This window comes from Lissotriton vulgaris, chromosome 6 (assembly GCF_964263255.1).
Source record: "Lissotriton vulgaris chromosome 6, aLisVul1.2, whole genome shotgun sequence".
In the NCBI taxonomy this organism is placed as follows: domain Eukaryota; kingdom Metazoa; phylum Chordata; class Amphibia; order Caudata; family Salamandridae; genus Lissotriton; species Lissotriton vulgaris.
This window is the reverse complement of record NC_141694.1, coordinates 500,469,797-500,487,774: the sequence shown is the minus strand read 5'-3', so window position 1 is coordinate 500,487,774 and position 17,978 is coordinate 500,469,797. Positions and strand designations below refer to the sequence as shown.

At 46.6% G+C, this 17,978-nt stretch overlaps 1 protein-coding gene across 1 annotated transcript in view; it reads left to right on the top strand.

Annotated features, from left to right (window-relative positions):
- The window catches only part of LOC147707491 (CD109 antigen-like), an 871,995-nt gene that overhangs the window by 720,031 nt on the left and 133,986 nt on the right, over positions 1-17,978 (top strand). The window contains exon 27 of the mRNA XM_086926508.1: positions 5,154-5,344. Within this exon, the coding sequence (XP_086782634.1) occupies positions 5,154-5,344 (191 nt within the window). The remainder of the gene's footprint in view (positions 1-5,153; positions 5,345-17,978) is intronic.

Here is a 17,978-nt window from a genome sequence, read left to right as displayed (position 1 = left end):
CCCCTTTTCTGAATCGTTTTTGGCCACTATAGGTGTGGCAGGGTATACTCAGACATGAGTCCCTTGCTCACTGCACCATCAGGATTCAAGCAAGCCGGGCCGACGACGGCTGAAATGCCAGAAACCGGTCCCCGGAAGCTTGTCTCCTTTCAGGTGAAGAATTGGCTTGGTAGATTGGTCTGCCCTGTTCCCATGATGCACTGGGCCAGGGACAGATTAATTTGCATATAGCCAGGTTCTGAGCTGGGATGGTGTAGTGAGCTAAATAACGGTGATGGATCAAGCCCTGATCTTTGGACTGGGTAAGAGTGGTCTGCTTAATTCAGACACTCTGTTCATCACCACCCCCTTTTCGGAATCTGTTCCCATGATGCACTGGGCCAGGGACAGATTAATTTGCATATAGCCAGGTTCTGAGCTGGGATGGTGTAGTGAGCTAAATAACGGTGATGGATCAAGCCCTGATCTTTGGACTGGGTAAGAGTGGTCTGCTTAATTCAGACACTCTGTTCATCACCACCCCTTTTCTGAATCGTTTTTGGCCACTATAGGTGTGGCAGGGTATACTCAGACATGAGTCCCTTGCTCACTGCACCATCAGGATTCAAGCAAGCCGGGCCGACGACGGCTGAAATGCCAGAAACTGGTCCCCGGAAGCTTGTCTCCTTTCTGGTGAAGAATTGGCTTGGTAGTTTGGTCTGCCCTGTTCCCATGATGCACTGGGTCAGGGACAGATTAATTTGCATATAGCCAGGTTCTGAGCTGGGATGGTGTAGTTAGCTAAATAACGGTGATGGATCAAGCCCTTATCTTTGGACTGGGTAAGAGTGGTCTGCTTAATTCAGACACTCTGTTCATCACCACCCCCTTTTCTGAATCGTTTTTGGCCACTATAGGTGTGGCAGGGTATACTCAGACACGAGTCCCTTGCTCACTGCACCATCAGGATTCAAGCAAGCCGGGCCGAAGACGGCTGAAATTCCAGAAACCGGTCACCGGAAGCTTGTCTCCTTTCTGGTGAAGAATTGGCTTGGTAGTTTGGTCTGTCCTGTTCCCATGATGCACTGGGCCAGGGACAGATTAATTTGCATATAGCCAGGTTCTGAGCTTGGATGGTGTAGTTAGCTAAATAACGGTGATGGATCAAGCCCTGATCTTTGGACTGGGTAAGAGTGGTCTGCTTAATTCAGACACTCTGTTCATCACCACCCCCTTTTCTGAATCGTTTTTGGCCACTATAGGTGTGGCAGGGTATACTCAGACATGAGTCCCTTGCTCACTGCACCATCAGGATTCAAGCAAGCCGGGCCGACGACGGCTGAAATGCCAGAAACCGGTCACCGGAAGCTTGTCTCCTTTCTGGTGAAGAATTGGCTTGGTAGTTTGGTCTGCCCCGTTCCCATGATGCACTGGGCCAGGGACAGATTAATTTGCATATAGCCAGGTTCTGAGCTGGGATGTTGTAGTGAGCTAAATAACGGTGATGGATCATGCCCTGATCTTTGGACTGGGTAAGAGTGGTCTGCTTAATTCAGACACTCTGTTCATCACCACCCCCTTTTCTGAATCGTTTTTGGCCACTATAGGTGTGGCAGGGTATACTCAGACATGAGTCCCTTGCTCACTGCACCATCATGATTCAAGCAAGCCGGGCCGACGGCTGAAATGCCAGAAACCGGTCCCCGGAAGCTTGTCTCCTTTCTGGTGAAGAATTGGCTTGGTAGTTTGGTCTGCCCTGTTCCCATGATGCACTGGGTCAGGGACAGATTAATTTGCATATAGCCAGGTTCTGAGCTGGGATGGTGTAGTGAGCTAAATAACGGTGATGGATCAAGCCCTGATCTTTGGACTGGGTAAGAGTGGTCTGCTTAATTCAGACACTCTGTTCATCACCACCCCTTTTCTGAATCGTTTTTGGCCACTATAGGTGTGGCAGGGTATACTCAGACATGAGTCCCTTGCTCACTGCACCATCAGGATTCAAGCAAGCCGGGCCGACGACGGCTGAAATGCCAGAAACCGGTCCCCGGAAGCTTGTCTCCTTTCTGGTGAAGAATTGGCTTGGTACTTTGGTCTGCCCTGTTCCCATGATGCACTGGGCCAGGAACAGATTAATTTGCATATCGCCAGGTTCTGAACTGGGATGGTGTAGTGAGCTAAATAACGGTGATGGATCAAGCCCTGATCTTTGGACTGGCTAAGAGTGGTCTGCTTAATTCAGACACTCTGTTCATCACCACCCCCTTTTCTGAATCGTTTTTGGCCACTATAGGTGTGGCAGGGTATACTCAGACATGAGTCCCTTGCTCACTGCACCATCAGGATTCAAGCAAGCCGGGCCGACGACGGCTGAAATGCCAGAAACCGGTCCCCGGAAGCTTGTCTCCTTTCTGGTGAAGAATTGGCTTGGTAGATTGGTCTGCCCTGTTCCCATGATGCACTGGGCCAGGGACAGATTAATTTGCATATAGCCAGGTTCTGAGCTGGGATGGTGTAGTGAGCTAAATAACGGTGATGGATCAAGCCCTGATCTTTGGACTGGGTAAGAGTGGTCTGCTTAATTCAGACACTCTGTTCATCACCACCCCCTTTTCTGAATCTGTTCCCATGATGCACTGGGCCAGGGACAGATTAATTTGCATATAGCCAGGTTCTGAGCTGGGATGGTGTAGTTAGCTAAATAACGGTGATGGATCAAGCCCTGATCTTTGGACTGGGTAAGAGTGGTCTGCTTAATTCAGACACTCTGTTCATCACCACCCCTTTTCTGAATCGTTTTTGGCCACTATAGGTGTGGCAGGGTATACTCAGACATGAGTCCCTTGCTCACTGTACCATCAGGATTCAAGCAAGCCGGGCCGACGACGGCTGAAATGCCAGAAACTGGTCCCCGGAAGCTTGTCTCCTTTCTGGTGAAGAATTTGCTTGGTAGTTTGGTCTGCCCTGTTCCCATGATGCACTGGGCCAGTGACAGATTAATTTGCATATAGCCAGGTTCTGAGCTGGGATGGTGTAGTTAGCTAAATAACGGTGATGGATCAAGCCCTGATCTTTGGACTGGGTAAGAGTGGTCTGCTTAATTCAGACACTCTGTTCATCACCACCCCCTTTTCTGAATCGTTTTTGGCCACTATAGGTGTGGCAGGGTATACTCAGACATGAGTCCCTTGCTCACTGCACCATCAGGATTCAAGCAAGCCGGGCCGACGACGGCTGAAATTCCAGAAACCGGTCCCCGGAAGCTTGTCTCCTTTCTGGTGAAGAATTTGCTTGGTAGTTTGGTCTGCCCTGTTCCCATGATGCACTGGGCCAGGGACAGATTAATTTGCATAGAGCCAGGTTCTGAGCTGGGATGGTGTAGTTAGCTAAATAACGGTGATGGATCAAGCCCTGATCTTTGGACTGGGTAAGAGTGTTCTGCTTAATTCAGACACTCTGTTCATCACCACCCCCTTTTCTGAATCGTTTTTGGCCACTATAGGTGTGGCAGGGTATACTCAGACATGAGTCCCTTGCTCACTGCACCATCAGGATTCAAGCAAGCCTGGCCGACGACGGCTGAAATGCCAGAAACTGGTCACCAGAAGCTTGTCTCCTTTCTGGTGAAGAATTGGCTTGGTACTTTGGTCTGCCCTGTTCCCATGATGCACTGGGCCAGGGACAGATTAATTTGCATATTGCCAGGTTCTGAGCTGGGATGGTGTAGTGAGCTAAATAACAGTGATGGATCAAGCCCTGATCTTTGGACTGGGTAAGAGTGGTCTGCTTAATTCAGACACTCTGTTCATCACCACCCCCTTTTCTGAATCGTTTTTGGCCACTATAGGTGTGGCAGGGTATACTCAGACATGAGTCCCTTGCTCACTGCACCATCAGGATTCAAGCAAGCCGGGCCGACGACGGCTGAAATTCCAGAAACCGGTCCCCGGAAGCTTGTCTCCTTTCTGGTGAAGAATTGGCTTGGTAGTTTGGTCTGCCCTGTTCCCATGATGCACTGGGCCAGGGACAGATTAATTTGCATAGAGCCAGGTTCTGAGCTGGGATGGTGTAGTTAGCTAAATAACGGTGATGGATCAAGCCCTGATCTTTGGACTGGGTAAGAGTGTTCTGCTTAATTCAGACACTCTGTTCATCACCACCCCCTTTTCTGAATCGTTTTTGGCCACTATAGGTGTGGCAGGGTATACTCAGACATGAGTCCCTTGCTCACTGCACCATCAGGATTCAAGCAAGCCTGGCCGACGACGGCTGAAATGCCAGAAACTGGTCACCAGAAGCTTGTCTCCTTTCTGGTGAAGAATTGGCTTGGTAGTTTGGTCTGCCCTGTTCCCATGATGCACTGGGCCAGGGACAGATTAATTTGCATATTGCCAGGTTCTGAGCTGGGATGGTGTAGTGAGCTAAATAACAGTGATGGATCAAGCCCTGATCTTTGGACTGGGTAAGAGTGGTCTGCTTAATTCAGACACTCTGTTCATCACCACCCCCTTTTCTGAATCAATTTCTCAAAGCAAGCATAACAGAAGAATGGTGGTGCAGTCACCTGAGGAGAAACAAGGAAACACTTGCTCCCGGGTGCTAAAAGGCATATAAAGCCTCAATGAGTATTGTAAGGACAACTCATCCAATAAATAATAATAATATTTAATGTTTCTGGAAAGTATAAACACGAATAAGGATGAACGCCTTTAAATCAGGAGCAGAGATCTGAGATAGAAAACAATGGCATCCAGTCATGAGCAATGGGCTGACCTGAAGCCGAATATAAACACAGGTGATGCGTTGGGAACAACAGGTCTAAGGCGGACAGCTAAAGCCATCTGTAGTCAACACAAAGAAATATACAGTGATAAATGAACAGCATATGTAATGTAGTATTCAGATTATTGTAATAATCCTGGATTGAAGATCAAATTTGTACGTTAGGTTCAAAGTACAGAAGAACTAATGCATTAATTTCTTATATTTACTCCATAACTGTTAATCTTTGTGGTAGCAGGCGTATACATCAACTTGTGCGTATCGTATAGTCAGGCTAGTTGAAAAAACTAGAACAACCACCACTTGTGCATGGGCAGCAGTGGCAGTAAGCTTTGTTATGTATAACCTTTGACAGAGCAAAGACGTTTCTAATTGGTGGTTTATATTTACAGGTGATTTGAGATTCTGGAGAACAGCATCCTCTAAACTGTCTGATGGGTGGCAGCCAAGTTCTATAGATATTGAAGTAGCGGCATATGTCTTGCTCTCCCACGCCCGACAGAAACGTGTTGGTGAGGGTTTGCCCATCATGAAATGGCTGAGTCAGCAAAGAAATCACCTTGGAGGGTTTTCATCTACTCAGGTCTGGTAATCGTTAAAAGAAAAGTTTATTGTACACTTTCATATGCACAAAAGTATACCCCAATATCTTGCATTCACTGGTGTGACGAGTTTGAACCAATCTTTATATATGCAAGTACTTTTAGGAAAAAAGTACAGGTGCTTACTAGCAGGTAGATGCTCAATGTCGTTTTTTTGCACATCACAGGACATCTCCCATGCAGACTGGTCCCTCGGATCGTCGTACTGCCTTACAATACAAAATCTATAGAAGAAGCTTCTCTTTTGGTCCAAGCAGCAAATTCTGGACTCGCTACCGATCAGGTTCTGCAGCATACTGACTGTTCCCAATATATCCAATCCTAATTGCCAATCCAACGCCCTGGAACATCATAAACCACCAGATAATAACTGCTAATGCCTACAGTCTTCAACCAAACCTGTCTCAAAATGGATTGATCACCCAGGACACTTATCCCTCTTCTAGCTTTCTTTTCTTTTCAGCATGGATCTCGGGTGGTGGACCGGGGCAGTGGGGGTAACGAGGTATAATTGTAAAAGAAAAGACAAATCCACTTACCTCCTCGCCTCTCTGACCCACGTTGTCTCTCTTCTGCCGAACAGGAAGCAGCCAGGCTACCCTGAGCCAATCACAACTCTGCAATCCAGCGCAGTGATTAACTCTCCAAACCCATCACAAAGCTGCAATGCAGTGCCATGATTAATCTGAGCGCTGAAATCATCGCTCAGACAGGGACTGGAGTCTCGGTATGTTCTACATGCAAATACAGCCTGCAAAGAGAACATGCTAAAGTGCGCATGACTGTTTGGCCATCCCGAGAGGGCGGGTCAAAGCATCATGCGCACTTTAGTGTGCCCACCACTCCTCCCCTGCTCTGTCAGCAGAGCAGCCCAGCCCGTACGCTGCCGCAGCAGAGAAGAATAAAATGACAATAACCTTGTGTTATTAACATTTTATTTTTCCTTTCTTTTACTGCTGCACAGCAGCGGTGGGGTGACACTCCTCCGCCTTAACAGAGGAGCCTCCACTTTCTCTTTTAAATCTCAAGTGGCCTCCAAGCCACTTGTAACTAAGACAGACTATATTGGTAAACACCAATCCCATTTTAGTACAGAAAGACATGAGATACAATTGCTTTAGAACAGCCCTACGAGCTGATGCCTCTCACACCTCTACAACTAACCGCCCTATAGCATGGATAGGTAGACTACAAACTAGACATAATATAGAAATATCTGTCAGACAATTCTGTTCGACAGAGGACTCTACGTGAGTATGACATTGCAGGTCCTGCTATCTATATACTCTGACCTTCACTTATGTCGATACTGTGCTGATCACATAGCAACACCATATCACAGTCGATCCAAACAGATCTTTGATGCTCTCTTCCCTCCCCTTAATATCTGTCCTGCCTCATAAGATAGAAGTGTGGTCAGCCTTAATGAAGCAGACAATACTGATAAAAGGCTGCATCTCCCTTGTAATATCTACAAATGCCACAGTTGGAACATAGGACCTAAATTATGCTGCCAGTATATATCTCAAAATGTAAATCCTACATCTGTACTACACACTTCTTTCAATCATTACACTGCAAAGGGCTGCCTGCCATTAAACGTTGTTCACACCTTGGTGGCCATGACTCCGAACATGGAAACACTTCCCACATACTCTACATACTAAGACAGCTTTCTCCCAACAACACACCCTGCACAGCATAGCATTCTACCAATGCGAAGAAGTGTTATATAAATTCTACAATACAATACATGAAAAAGAGATACTATTAAGTTTGAATTATTGTAACCCAAATATAACTTTTGCACACTCAAGGACGATTAAAAAAAATCTATCTGCAGTGATTGGTGGAAAGGAAATGTGAATGATGGGTGAACTGACCTATGGTTGAAGAAGGCTGACCGAAAGCCCCTCTTTTTGTGCATCTGTTTTTGCATTTTTTTATTTACATTATTTATTTTTTTATATTCTTTTTTAAATGAGACAGGTGAGATGGTTAAAGTTGCTTATAACGTTGGCTTCATTTTACAAAGTTGAACACTCCCTAGCAGTCCCTATGGCCACTTACTCTGACGCCAAAGCAAAAAGGAAATTCTGTGTTTGCCTGCCGCTTCAGATAAAAGTGGTTGAAAAAAATTCTTTCTCGCAGTACACATAATAGGACGCAATAATAAAGTATGACTCATAAGGTCTGGGTTCATGGCTGTACTAATACTTCTGTAAGGATGTCCAGCTTTACATTTCCATCATTTTATTGACAACCCAATCCGAAATAACACAAGTTTTCTATGGAATGTGGGCCTAGGTATGCATAGCAAATATTTAGCTGGAAACACATGGTTCTCTAAAGTCTACGTTGAGATCTTTTTTTTCTGAATAAAATTTACATCAGCAGTAAAAGAATGTTCACTTGACATGTCTGAAAGTTTTATTTGCCTTATTCCTGCTTATGACTGTGATATTGATATCCAGCTTGTGGCGAAAAATGTACCTTCCTTCTGCCTCCCCGTCCTGCAGGTATTAATACCTTGAACAGAGATCTCTGAGTCATTTAGTAACAATAGAAAAAAAGTCTGGTTAAAAAACCTGAGAGTGTGTATTTGCACTCTGTTTGTAGAGACCGTAGACCAAACTTTAGGCAACGAAATTAAAAAACCTTTAGGCTGGAGCAAGATAGTAAAATAGTAAAACAATGAGCAATGATAAGGGCCATGGAATTATATAAGACTGTAGCATTTACTACATACTTATTTCTTTTCTAAAATACTCACGAAATTTGCTGTGTAAGCTGCAATATTTTCCGATTTCACACAAAAAGTTGTTTCTAGCTAAACTGGATAAAAATAATAATGCCTGAGAAAGATTACCTATGAAGAGTTCTTTCACTAAAGGTGTTGAAGTGGATGCTTACACCTTTGCAAGTGGTTCAGCTTATCAATTATAGCAGAGCAATTGCAGCGAATGATAGACAGCTGTGATTCAATTTTTTTGTTAATGGCAACTAAATGAGTGCTAATTGCTTCAAGGTGCACTTCAGGTGTTAGACTGCCTATGTAGGCCTTTTTCCCTTAGTATTTAATGTTTTACACATCCTAGTCATAAATGATAGAATAGGGTAAGCAGCTGAGGCTTGATGTACAAAGGAGTTGATTTTGGGATGTGTTATTTCTGGTTTAATTTTGGGTAAAAGTCAAGATCAGAGTGGTTGTACTGGACATCGGGCATTTACCCCAGGGAGGCTGAAAGGTTGGGGGCTGCTTTTGTAACTGGGGGCTGGGTTTGTAGCAGTGCAGCAGTTTTAAAAGCACTGCAGAGTTGCATGTATATCCAGCACTTTTCAGGCATCAATACATTTGCCAAGATAAGAGAGGGGCGTTTTGTCTAGTGGCAGTGTTGGCTTATCGAAGGTAGCACATAGGGTTATATGCCTACTGGAAATAGCGTCTACTATGAAAATCACAGAACAGTATTTTATGTGAATAGCTCAATGGGTTACTGCTTTTGTCACAGAGATCCTTTTGTTACTGTGCAGTTCACACTCGTAATTTAGGTTAGAAAGTTATGGTTTTTTTTGTGAAATTCTTTCATCATCCTAATTTTGCTAAAAAGGATTTGTTTGGGCAGAAACAAATTCTTATTAGTAAATAACCACTGCGTTATGTTCTAAATCCCGAGTCTGAGCTTGCCCAGATCAAACACTCTTAAAAGATGCCTCCAAGAACGGATGACATGTGAATCCTGCACCTTGTCGTCCCCTTTTTCATATGTAGCATTTTCTATACTTTGATTTACACACGTTTGATTCATTGTCTCTGTATCTGTCTGTGACGTAAAATGATCTGACACCCTACACTCCTATGAGAAGTGCTATAAAAAAAATTGAACACGTGTGAGAGAGGGGGGCTCGAGAATGAGAAGCACTGTTGGAGGATGATAGAAATAGGGAATAACTGAAGAGCCCCAATAAAAAATGTCGTATCCTGGATTCACTGTAAGGTCATCGTTTGCCATACATTAAAAACGAATACAATTGAATATATAATGAGAAAAATGTGTGCACTTTTTTTTCAAATTTTCTTTAGTGGAGAAAGTCTCCAAGCCCGCTTGTAGTGGTCTGCCTCGCTCACTGCGCTCAATCGCTATGCACTGAATGGGGGCAGGTCTGACAAAACTTTAGCAGGGCTGCTTTGGGTTCCCTGTCCGGCCCTGGTAAAAGTGACTGAGTTGCTACATTACCATCATGTTTTAAATGTTTCTTCATAAATGACCTCATCCAGAATGTCGGTTGCCTCGTCAATGGATATTCTGGTCAAGTGCAGTGCCAACTCTATTAGGTTGCAATGTTCTCCTCGTGCCTTCAACAAGAGACAAATCGCTTTTTAATATGTGCAGTATGGAATTGTCTTGATGATGAGGAAAGAACTGCAGAATATAATTTTGTACAAACTCATCTATTGCTAGGTTGTCATTATCTTGAGGTCAAAAATACGGTATTATTGCCTTACATTTTCATTTGTTTTTGCATTAGAACCATACATTATTCCAGTTGTCCTGAAGTATGCTACTTATGCCCCACACTTGTGCTGTCAGTGTTATCAATAGAGATGTTATGAAGTGCAGTATGGGTGACATTCGTATCAGTACTTGATTGCAGTTTTTGTAAAGTGTTTAACATAGTCGTATTTTTGTTTAAAGAGCCATAGGTTTCCTGATCACCACTGCAACCGCAGATTATTTTATAATTCAGCTTAGTGGTATCCTTTGTATGCTCTGAAAATTCTATTTTTTTTTCGCTTTTAGTTTCCTTAACCCAAGAAACACTCATCATGGCATACATACAAAATGGTGCATACAATGTTATTTTAAATGTTTACCTCAGAATATGAGAATATTACGGGGTTTTGTGCCTTAGCTTGATGTCAGGATGGCTCCACACTCTGTGGACTTTCCAGACATTGCACTCCTGTCATATCGCTGTAGTCGATGTAGGATATTTTTTGTGGCCTAGGTCCAGTTACTGAGAGGGAAGCAGCGAAGTACTCCTCCCTCACTATGCACTAGGATTTACCCTTTTAATTACCGGTTAACTGTGTGCACGTGTAAGGGCTGTGCTGTGCCTGAATGTGGTCCGACCAAGGAGTTTTCCTGGTGAGCACCTTACACAACTAGGGATCCAAGATATTTTGAGTTACCTTCCAGGGTGCACATTTCAGGGGAGTTGCTGTAATAATTTTATTAACCCCTTCATAAAGGTTTTAAGGGTTGTAGCTTACCCAGCAGGGCATTTGGTTAATGTTAGATCACAATTACAAAACTAAGAGGCTCAGTTTTGATCTCGGTATGTACCCATTAACAATGATTAGAAATTATTGGCAGTCTTATTTCCTGAACTAGCTACATTTCAAGCACTATATTTTATATTTGCAGCTTTTAACCACTCTCTTGTTTTACCAGCCGATTGTTCTTCTGTCCGTACTATCGGTGCACAATATTACACAAATTCATTATTCAAAGAATATTGTCTGAAATGTGATCATATATAGAGTTGGTGCCAACAAACTCTAATAGGCCTTCATATATTTGCTTACTTAAATATAAAGCATGGATATAAATTGTTTATGATCATACAAAGAAACGGTCAACTAATGATGCTGACCTTGAGAAGTTCTCTCCTCCAAGGCTTTTCCTTTTACAAGCTATATGCCGGATAGGCTAGTCGAGTTCATTGAGATCAGCACTGACAGCTCTATTTTGTAAATTAATTGTGGGGCTCGAGGTAAGCATAAAATCGAATAATTTTTATAAGATAAACTTCATATCGAAAGATGAGAAACAGAAGGATTCGACATTAAAAGAAAATTGCCATGTACTTCAGAGAGCCTACTGTATGACCACTGTGCACTATCACAGACAAAATACTTGATACACTAAGGGTGGCAAATAAAGTTTTGTTGAAAGCAAATAAGGGATTGATGATCAGTTTGCTAAGAAAGTGTTAATGTAATTATGCTTTTGCAAGGAGAAGCACAAAATCTGTTACTAATAACAAGAATGAGGGAATTGGAAAGTGAGGATGGAATGTCATTATTTATTAAAGACCATTATCTTTGGGATAAAGTACTACTATCTGTTCCATGGAGTTCCATGACCATATGGCGAAACGAGGTGTAAGGCCAAGTTACTTTATTTTCTCCTGAAACATCGAAGAAGTTTGCAATGTCCTTTTGTGTTATGGCAGATGGTATTTAATTCTTTATAATTCATGGTTATGCCATCACCCTTCTCACAAACTTATTAAATCCTTGGTATCCTACTATCATATGAAAGAGATGGTATGTTTTCAGATATGAGCAACAAAATTAAAATTTGTAGTGCAAAATTAAACCTAGCGAAAGGCAGTTAATAATGAGTTACACAAAATATTACAATCAGTGTAATGTAAGTCAATTAAAAGAAATTGTAGGGGGGCGTGGCCTGACTGACAATGCAGTAGGACGCGTGTCGTGGGAGCTGCGGCCCGCCACCAGCAGCTTTAGCAAATTTTAGCAGCTTAACAGCGGCGGGGAAGGGGGGGCTACGACCGGGTTCCCCTAACGTCGGAAGAACCTGGGAGACAGAGTTGAGCTTTCCTGGCCCCCGGAGCTGGCAAGTGGTGACAAAATTGGGACCAGCGGGCGAGTGTGCTGCCCTATCGGGCCCTGGTCGCCATATTGGTGACCGAGGCCTCCTACATCCTGGTGCGAGTGGGCTAAGCGCTCAGGCATTGTGCGCTTCAATTCCTGCTGAACTCGCGTCATACTCAGCAATTTTAAATTAACCCCGTTTTGCTGCATTTGTTTATTTTTAATTTAGACTTTTCCCCTGCTTTTAATTCACCTATTCCCCGCATACCTGCACTGTAATAGGTCATGCACACCGCAGCTTCAGCAGGTCCCCAGCGTTGTGTACCGGATACTTGGCACCATCTTGGGGGTAGGAAGGGATGTCTGGCGGGCGCCATTTTGGGTAGCGGTCTAGTGGTCAGGTGGACACGCTAGATTTGTATTAAAGGCGGTGAAGCAGGTGGGTCAGCCTTGGACAAGGCAACTATCATTACGCTAAGCGCTCAAGCATCGTGCGCTTCAATTCCTGCTGAACTCGCGTCATACTCTGCAATTTTAAATTTAACCCTGTTTTGCTGCATTTGGTTTATTTTTAATTTAGACTTTTCCCCTGCTTTTAATTGACCTATTCCCCGCATACCTGCACTGTAATAGGTCACGCACAACATGGCTTCAGCGGGTCCCCAGCGTTGTGCACCGGATACTTGGCGCCATCTTGGGGGTAGGAAGGGACATCTGGCAGGCGCCATTTTGGGTAGCGGTCTAGCGGTCTAGTGGTCAGGCGGACACGCTAGACCCCTTCTTAAACCAGTAATGCAAGCGCGCAGCGGGCGTGCCGTACTTGCGCCGGAGTCACGCCAGAGTCCAGCCCGTCTGCGACGTCCGCGCTAAGAACGGGCTAGGGGACGGGTTATGTGGGAAGGAATATGAACGTGGTGGCGCTAGTAATGTAAGTTTTATTTACTCATACTATGACTTAACTGCCCTCAGACCTTTACGTTTACCCTATCATTTCGCTTGCCCTCCAGATGCTTTTCTGGACTCCCTCGCTGCTGTTGCTATTTTAGGAATTGTACGTCAACAACAGTGCGTACCCCTAATCAGCGCCCCCCCCCCCACTAAACTACTCCCTACTCCCACTGTCATGAGTGAAAACGGTTTCCTCATTTATGCTAGGTCGCTGGTGAAGAACAATATTGCTTTCAGTGATTTTGTGTCTGTTAGAAAGCCTACCTGGGGCTTTATTACAGAAACTTGGGCCTCTGATTCCTCTGGGCCTGAACTGGTGAACGCCATACCCGATGGTTATACGCTAGCTAGGATGGACCGAGTGGGACGCAGAGTTGGAGGGTTGGGGATCCTATATAAGGTATCCCACACCTGTCGTATTAATACCCTATCCGCTCCCTAGGATACTCTTCAGGCCTTACATTTTTCAATAACCTCTCCCCTCTCTTCCTCATTTATGGGCATATTAATTTATAGACCTCCAGGGCCCCGATCTGATTTCAGCCAGACTCTTCTGAACATCCTAGAACCTTATTTTGGCTGTTCTCATTTGACGTTTTTGGGAGATCTGAATTTTCATCTTGAAAACCCAGATTCTAGGGAAACTCTCTCCCTCTTGGAGTCGCTGGCCGCTTGTGGTCTTCGGCAGCTGGTCAATAGCCCCACTCATCGGGCGGGACACACTCTGGATGAGGTGTTCTCAAATGACCATAGGCTAACGACAGATTTGCCTATTCCGCTGGTTTGGTCTGATCACTTAGCTGTCCCCATGGAACTTCGGGTTCCTCCTGCCACTATCAAGTTGAGTGGTCCTAGTAAACAAGAACCCAAGCGGAATTATAGGAAGATCTCTAACGACACTCTTGCTCCTCTAATTTCCAATACCGAAATTACCGCAGCGAAGGATGTTAGTACGGCGGCGCTTTAATTCACCAGTTCCATCGCCACAGCAGTGGATCTCCTGGCCCCTGTTTCATCTCGCTATTCTGCCAGGAAAAGACCTTCGGCCCCCTGGTTTTCAGAGTCTCTCAGACTTTTAAGGCAGGGCTGCAGGAAAGGCTTTGGGGGGCGAGTGGGGATAATCGAGAGAGGGATAAGCACAAATTGCTTCTTAAAGGGTACAAAGCAGAGGTAATCGAAGAAAAGCAGGCCTATTTTTCTAACTTAACTGCCTCTCTTACTTCTCCCAGGGAACTCTTCAAAATTGTATATTCCCTGTGCACCCTGAAAAATTCCCGATCCCATTGTTGGCTCCCAAGAGCTATGTGACAAGATTTCCCAATTCTTCTATTCCAGAATAGCCGACATTTACTCAGCCCTTGAACTGCAAAGGGCATCGCTGCCCTCTCTTCTCCCTTCGATTACATCTCCTATAGGATCTGGAACAACGGACCCTGCGATGAGTTTGTCTAATTTTCCGCCTCTTACCCTACAGCAACTGGATTTGCTTTTAAGTAAGACCAGGTCGAGATCCCCATTGGATCCATGCCCTCCTTAAGTTCTTAAAGACTGTAGGGAAGTCCTATTGCCCCCTCTCCTGGACATTATGAATCGGGCAATGTTGGAGGGTATTTTTCCATCTTCTTGGAAGAGTGCTGTGGTTAAGCCTCCCCTAAAAAAAAAAAACCTTAGACCCTGAAACTCTCAAGAATTTCCGCCCCATTTCTTTGCTCCCGGCACCAGCAAAGATGCTAGAGACTCATCTAAATCAGCATCTGGCGGCTTTCTTGGACACTTCGGGTCTTTTGGATCTGTCCCAACTTGGCTTTCGGAGGTGTCACAGCACGGAGTCAGCTCTCACGGTAGTGCTAAACAACATCCGCACTGAGGTCGACCAGGGCCATACCACTCTTCTGGTTCTGCTCGAACTGACAGCCGCCCTTGATACCCTATCTCCCTCTATTTTAACATCTCGTCTTAGGGAGATAGGGGTGGAAGGCTCAGCATTGAGTCTCCTCGCCTCCTTCCTTGATCAGAGGGAACAGAATGTCAAATTGGGAGAGTACTTATCTCCGTCCACTCCTGTGCAATGTGGGGTTCCACAGGGGTCGGCTTTAAGCTCGACCCTCTTCAATATCTATGTGGCCCCACCTGCCAGGTTAGTAAGATCTTATGGGATGGAGGTGGTTTCATACGCTGATGACACCCAGATCATGGTGTCCCTCTCCCACTCGGTCAGTACCTCCGCTCTTAGCTTCAGGAAATGCATGGAGGCAGTTTCCCAGTGGATGATTCTCAATTCACTGAAGCTGAACGGAGAGAAAACCGAGGTCCTTGTTTTCGGCGAAAATAAGGAGTCTGCCCTACACCTACAGACTCTGCTCGCAACCTGGGAGTGATGATTGACCCCTTTCTTTCCATGACACAGCAGGTAAATAGGACGGTTGCTACCTGCTGGAGTATTATTAAGATCCTTAGGAAAATTAGACACTACCTATCCCTGCAAGCTCGCAAACAGATTGTGGTTGCACTGGTCACCTCGCGGCTCGACTATTGCAACGCTTTCTATGCCGGCATAAATAAGGGCCTCGTGCAACGCCTGCAGACTGTCCAGAATGCGGTGGCTAAATTTGTGCTCGATGTTCCTAGGCTCTCTTCCGCTACAGCTGCTAGGAAGAGCCTGCACTGGCTCCCGATTAAGGCCAGGATCTCTTTTAAGACCCTTTGCCTGACTTATGGGGCCTTGTCCGGCGACTGAGCAGGGGGGGTGAAGGCTATGCTGGTTCCTTATGCTCCTTGCAGAAACCTCCACTCATCCAGTAAGAACTTGCTGTTAGTTCCCCGTTTTCGAAGAGCTAAATGGGGAGGAAGGGCTTTTTCGTCTCTGGCCCCTAAATTGTGGAACACCCTTCCCCCTGAAATCAAAACTCAACACTCCGTCCTGACGTTCAGGAAGGCATTAAAGACATGGCTCTTTGCCAAGTCATACCCGTAATCTGGTTCCCAGTCCTTATGATTTTCCTTGCTAGGCGCCTCGATGCCCATTGGGCTTAGTTGCCCAATATAAGACTGCTTTCATTTCATTTAATTTAATTTCATGTCTGGTGCTCTGGAAAACCCGCTGGGACGGAGCAGTGGATTCCAGGCAGCAGCATCTGGGGGCCTCGCAGACGGCACTTGAGAGCTGCATGAATACCATTGCTTGGTTCGATCACCCTGGAGGCCTACAGGATGCGGGACCAGCACTGCCAGAGGTAGGCGTGGGCTGCGGCCAGGCTGAGAGCTGCGGCACCCGACCGAGCCCACGAACCGCATCGTTGCAGACCTGCTGCGGACGGCCCATCCCGGGCCGGGAGGTGCGGAGGCGGAGGCTGAGGAGTTGACAGAGGCTCGCGGGTGACACGCAGGCTGGGGGAGTCCTGGTTGTCTGAGGACGCGCCCGCCATCTTCTCTCTCCGAGCCGCGGCAGCCAGCCATTTTCCCGCACTGGGCCGCAGCTGTCAAGAAGAGGCGGACATCGTCAAAAGCTGATATTGATGCCCTGATTCTGCGGGGGTCTCTAGGTATCTCCTGGCGCACTCTGCACACGAGGTGTCGGGAGCAGCTGGGAGCTACGGCCGTATACGGAGACGGGCCTGCCTTGCTGGCTTCTTGCCCAAGTGCCATTTTGGGCCTGTGTGGGACTTCTCTGGCCCCTAACTCGGCTGGGGCACTGGAGGCGGGAACTGCACCTCTGTTTTTTAGCCCTGCAGCTTGACGCGTGCTGCTGGGCCTCCTGTGGACTCCCTGCTCAGGCCTGGCCAGCTGAGCATCCTGTTGCTGACTGTCACGGGTAAGGTCATCCACGTGACAGAAGGGCACCCAGAGGGAAGTGAGTGCATCTGCCTGCCATCTTGTGCCCTTGGGGTGGGGGGATCCTGGACTTGTGGCTCTGTCTTAATTTCCCTGCATAAAGACTGTGACTGGTGTTTGGTGGGGGCCTGGGTGGGAGGGGGGTAGAGGCCAGGGGTGCAGCAGCAGTGGGAAGGTGGTGAGCTGGAATTGTGGAGAGGCCCTCACGCCTAGAGAAGCCGCATTGGAATACCGCGGGGGTGGCGGGGCCAGGCCCTCGGCGCAGGTGTGACCAGACCAACCGGGGAGAAGGAGGACTGCCTCTGATGGTGGGGGGTGGCTGGTAAGGCACTGCCGGTGAGTGTTGTGGACTGGCTTTGGAGGCTGCGTGGCCCTCTCTGATCTGGGGTCAGTCTGAGCGGTGGTGGACCCTCTTTGTGACGTGCGTGGGGGTACTTGGGTTCCTGGATCTGACAACTGAGCTCCTGCCTGCTCCCTGAGCCCCTGGGGGAAGAGTGGTGCGCATTTTTGTAATGGGGATCTGATGCACACCCACTGTGACTCCGAACTCCGGTCATGTCCCCCCTTGCAGGAGCGGGGTAGGTCGTGCCCTCCCTGGGCAGTGGAATCCTGGCAAGAACGACTGTTTGGGCCTAGTGGGGAGACTGGACAGTAGATGCTGCGGATGCTGTGAATCCTCCTGGTGGCCCCTAAGGTGGTTACCCCAAGCCCTTTCGGCTTGCTAAACAATATTGTGGATGCTGTTGTGGACCCTAGCTGCTTAGGATCATCGGCACGCTGCAGGGGGCTTCCTGACTCATAATGACACGCTCTAAAGGGGGCAAGGATGCCCTGGTGCGACTTCCAAGGACAACTCAGTTGTAGCATTGTGGGGCAAGACGAGTGCGTCTGCTCCGATTGAGGTAGGCCCTTCCCCTGGAGGGGACTCGCCGCAGGTCACACAAGCATTTATGACCTCATTTATGTCTGAGCTAAAAATGGAAATTGGCTCTCTGCACTCTGAGGTGCACTCCGGCGTCAGAGAGCTAAGAAAGGAAGTAACAGATCTGGGTGACCGGGTAGATGGCCTGGAAAAGACTGTTGATGCCTGCACAGAGGACCAGGAGCAGCTTTGGAAGCACTTGGCCACCTTAGAAGAGCAATATATCGAACTGCAACTACAACAGGAAGACCCAGAGAATCGGAGTCGTCGGAACAAGCTCCGCATCCGG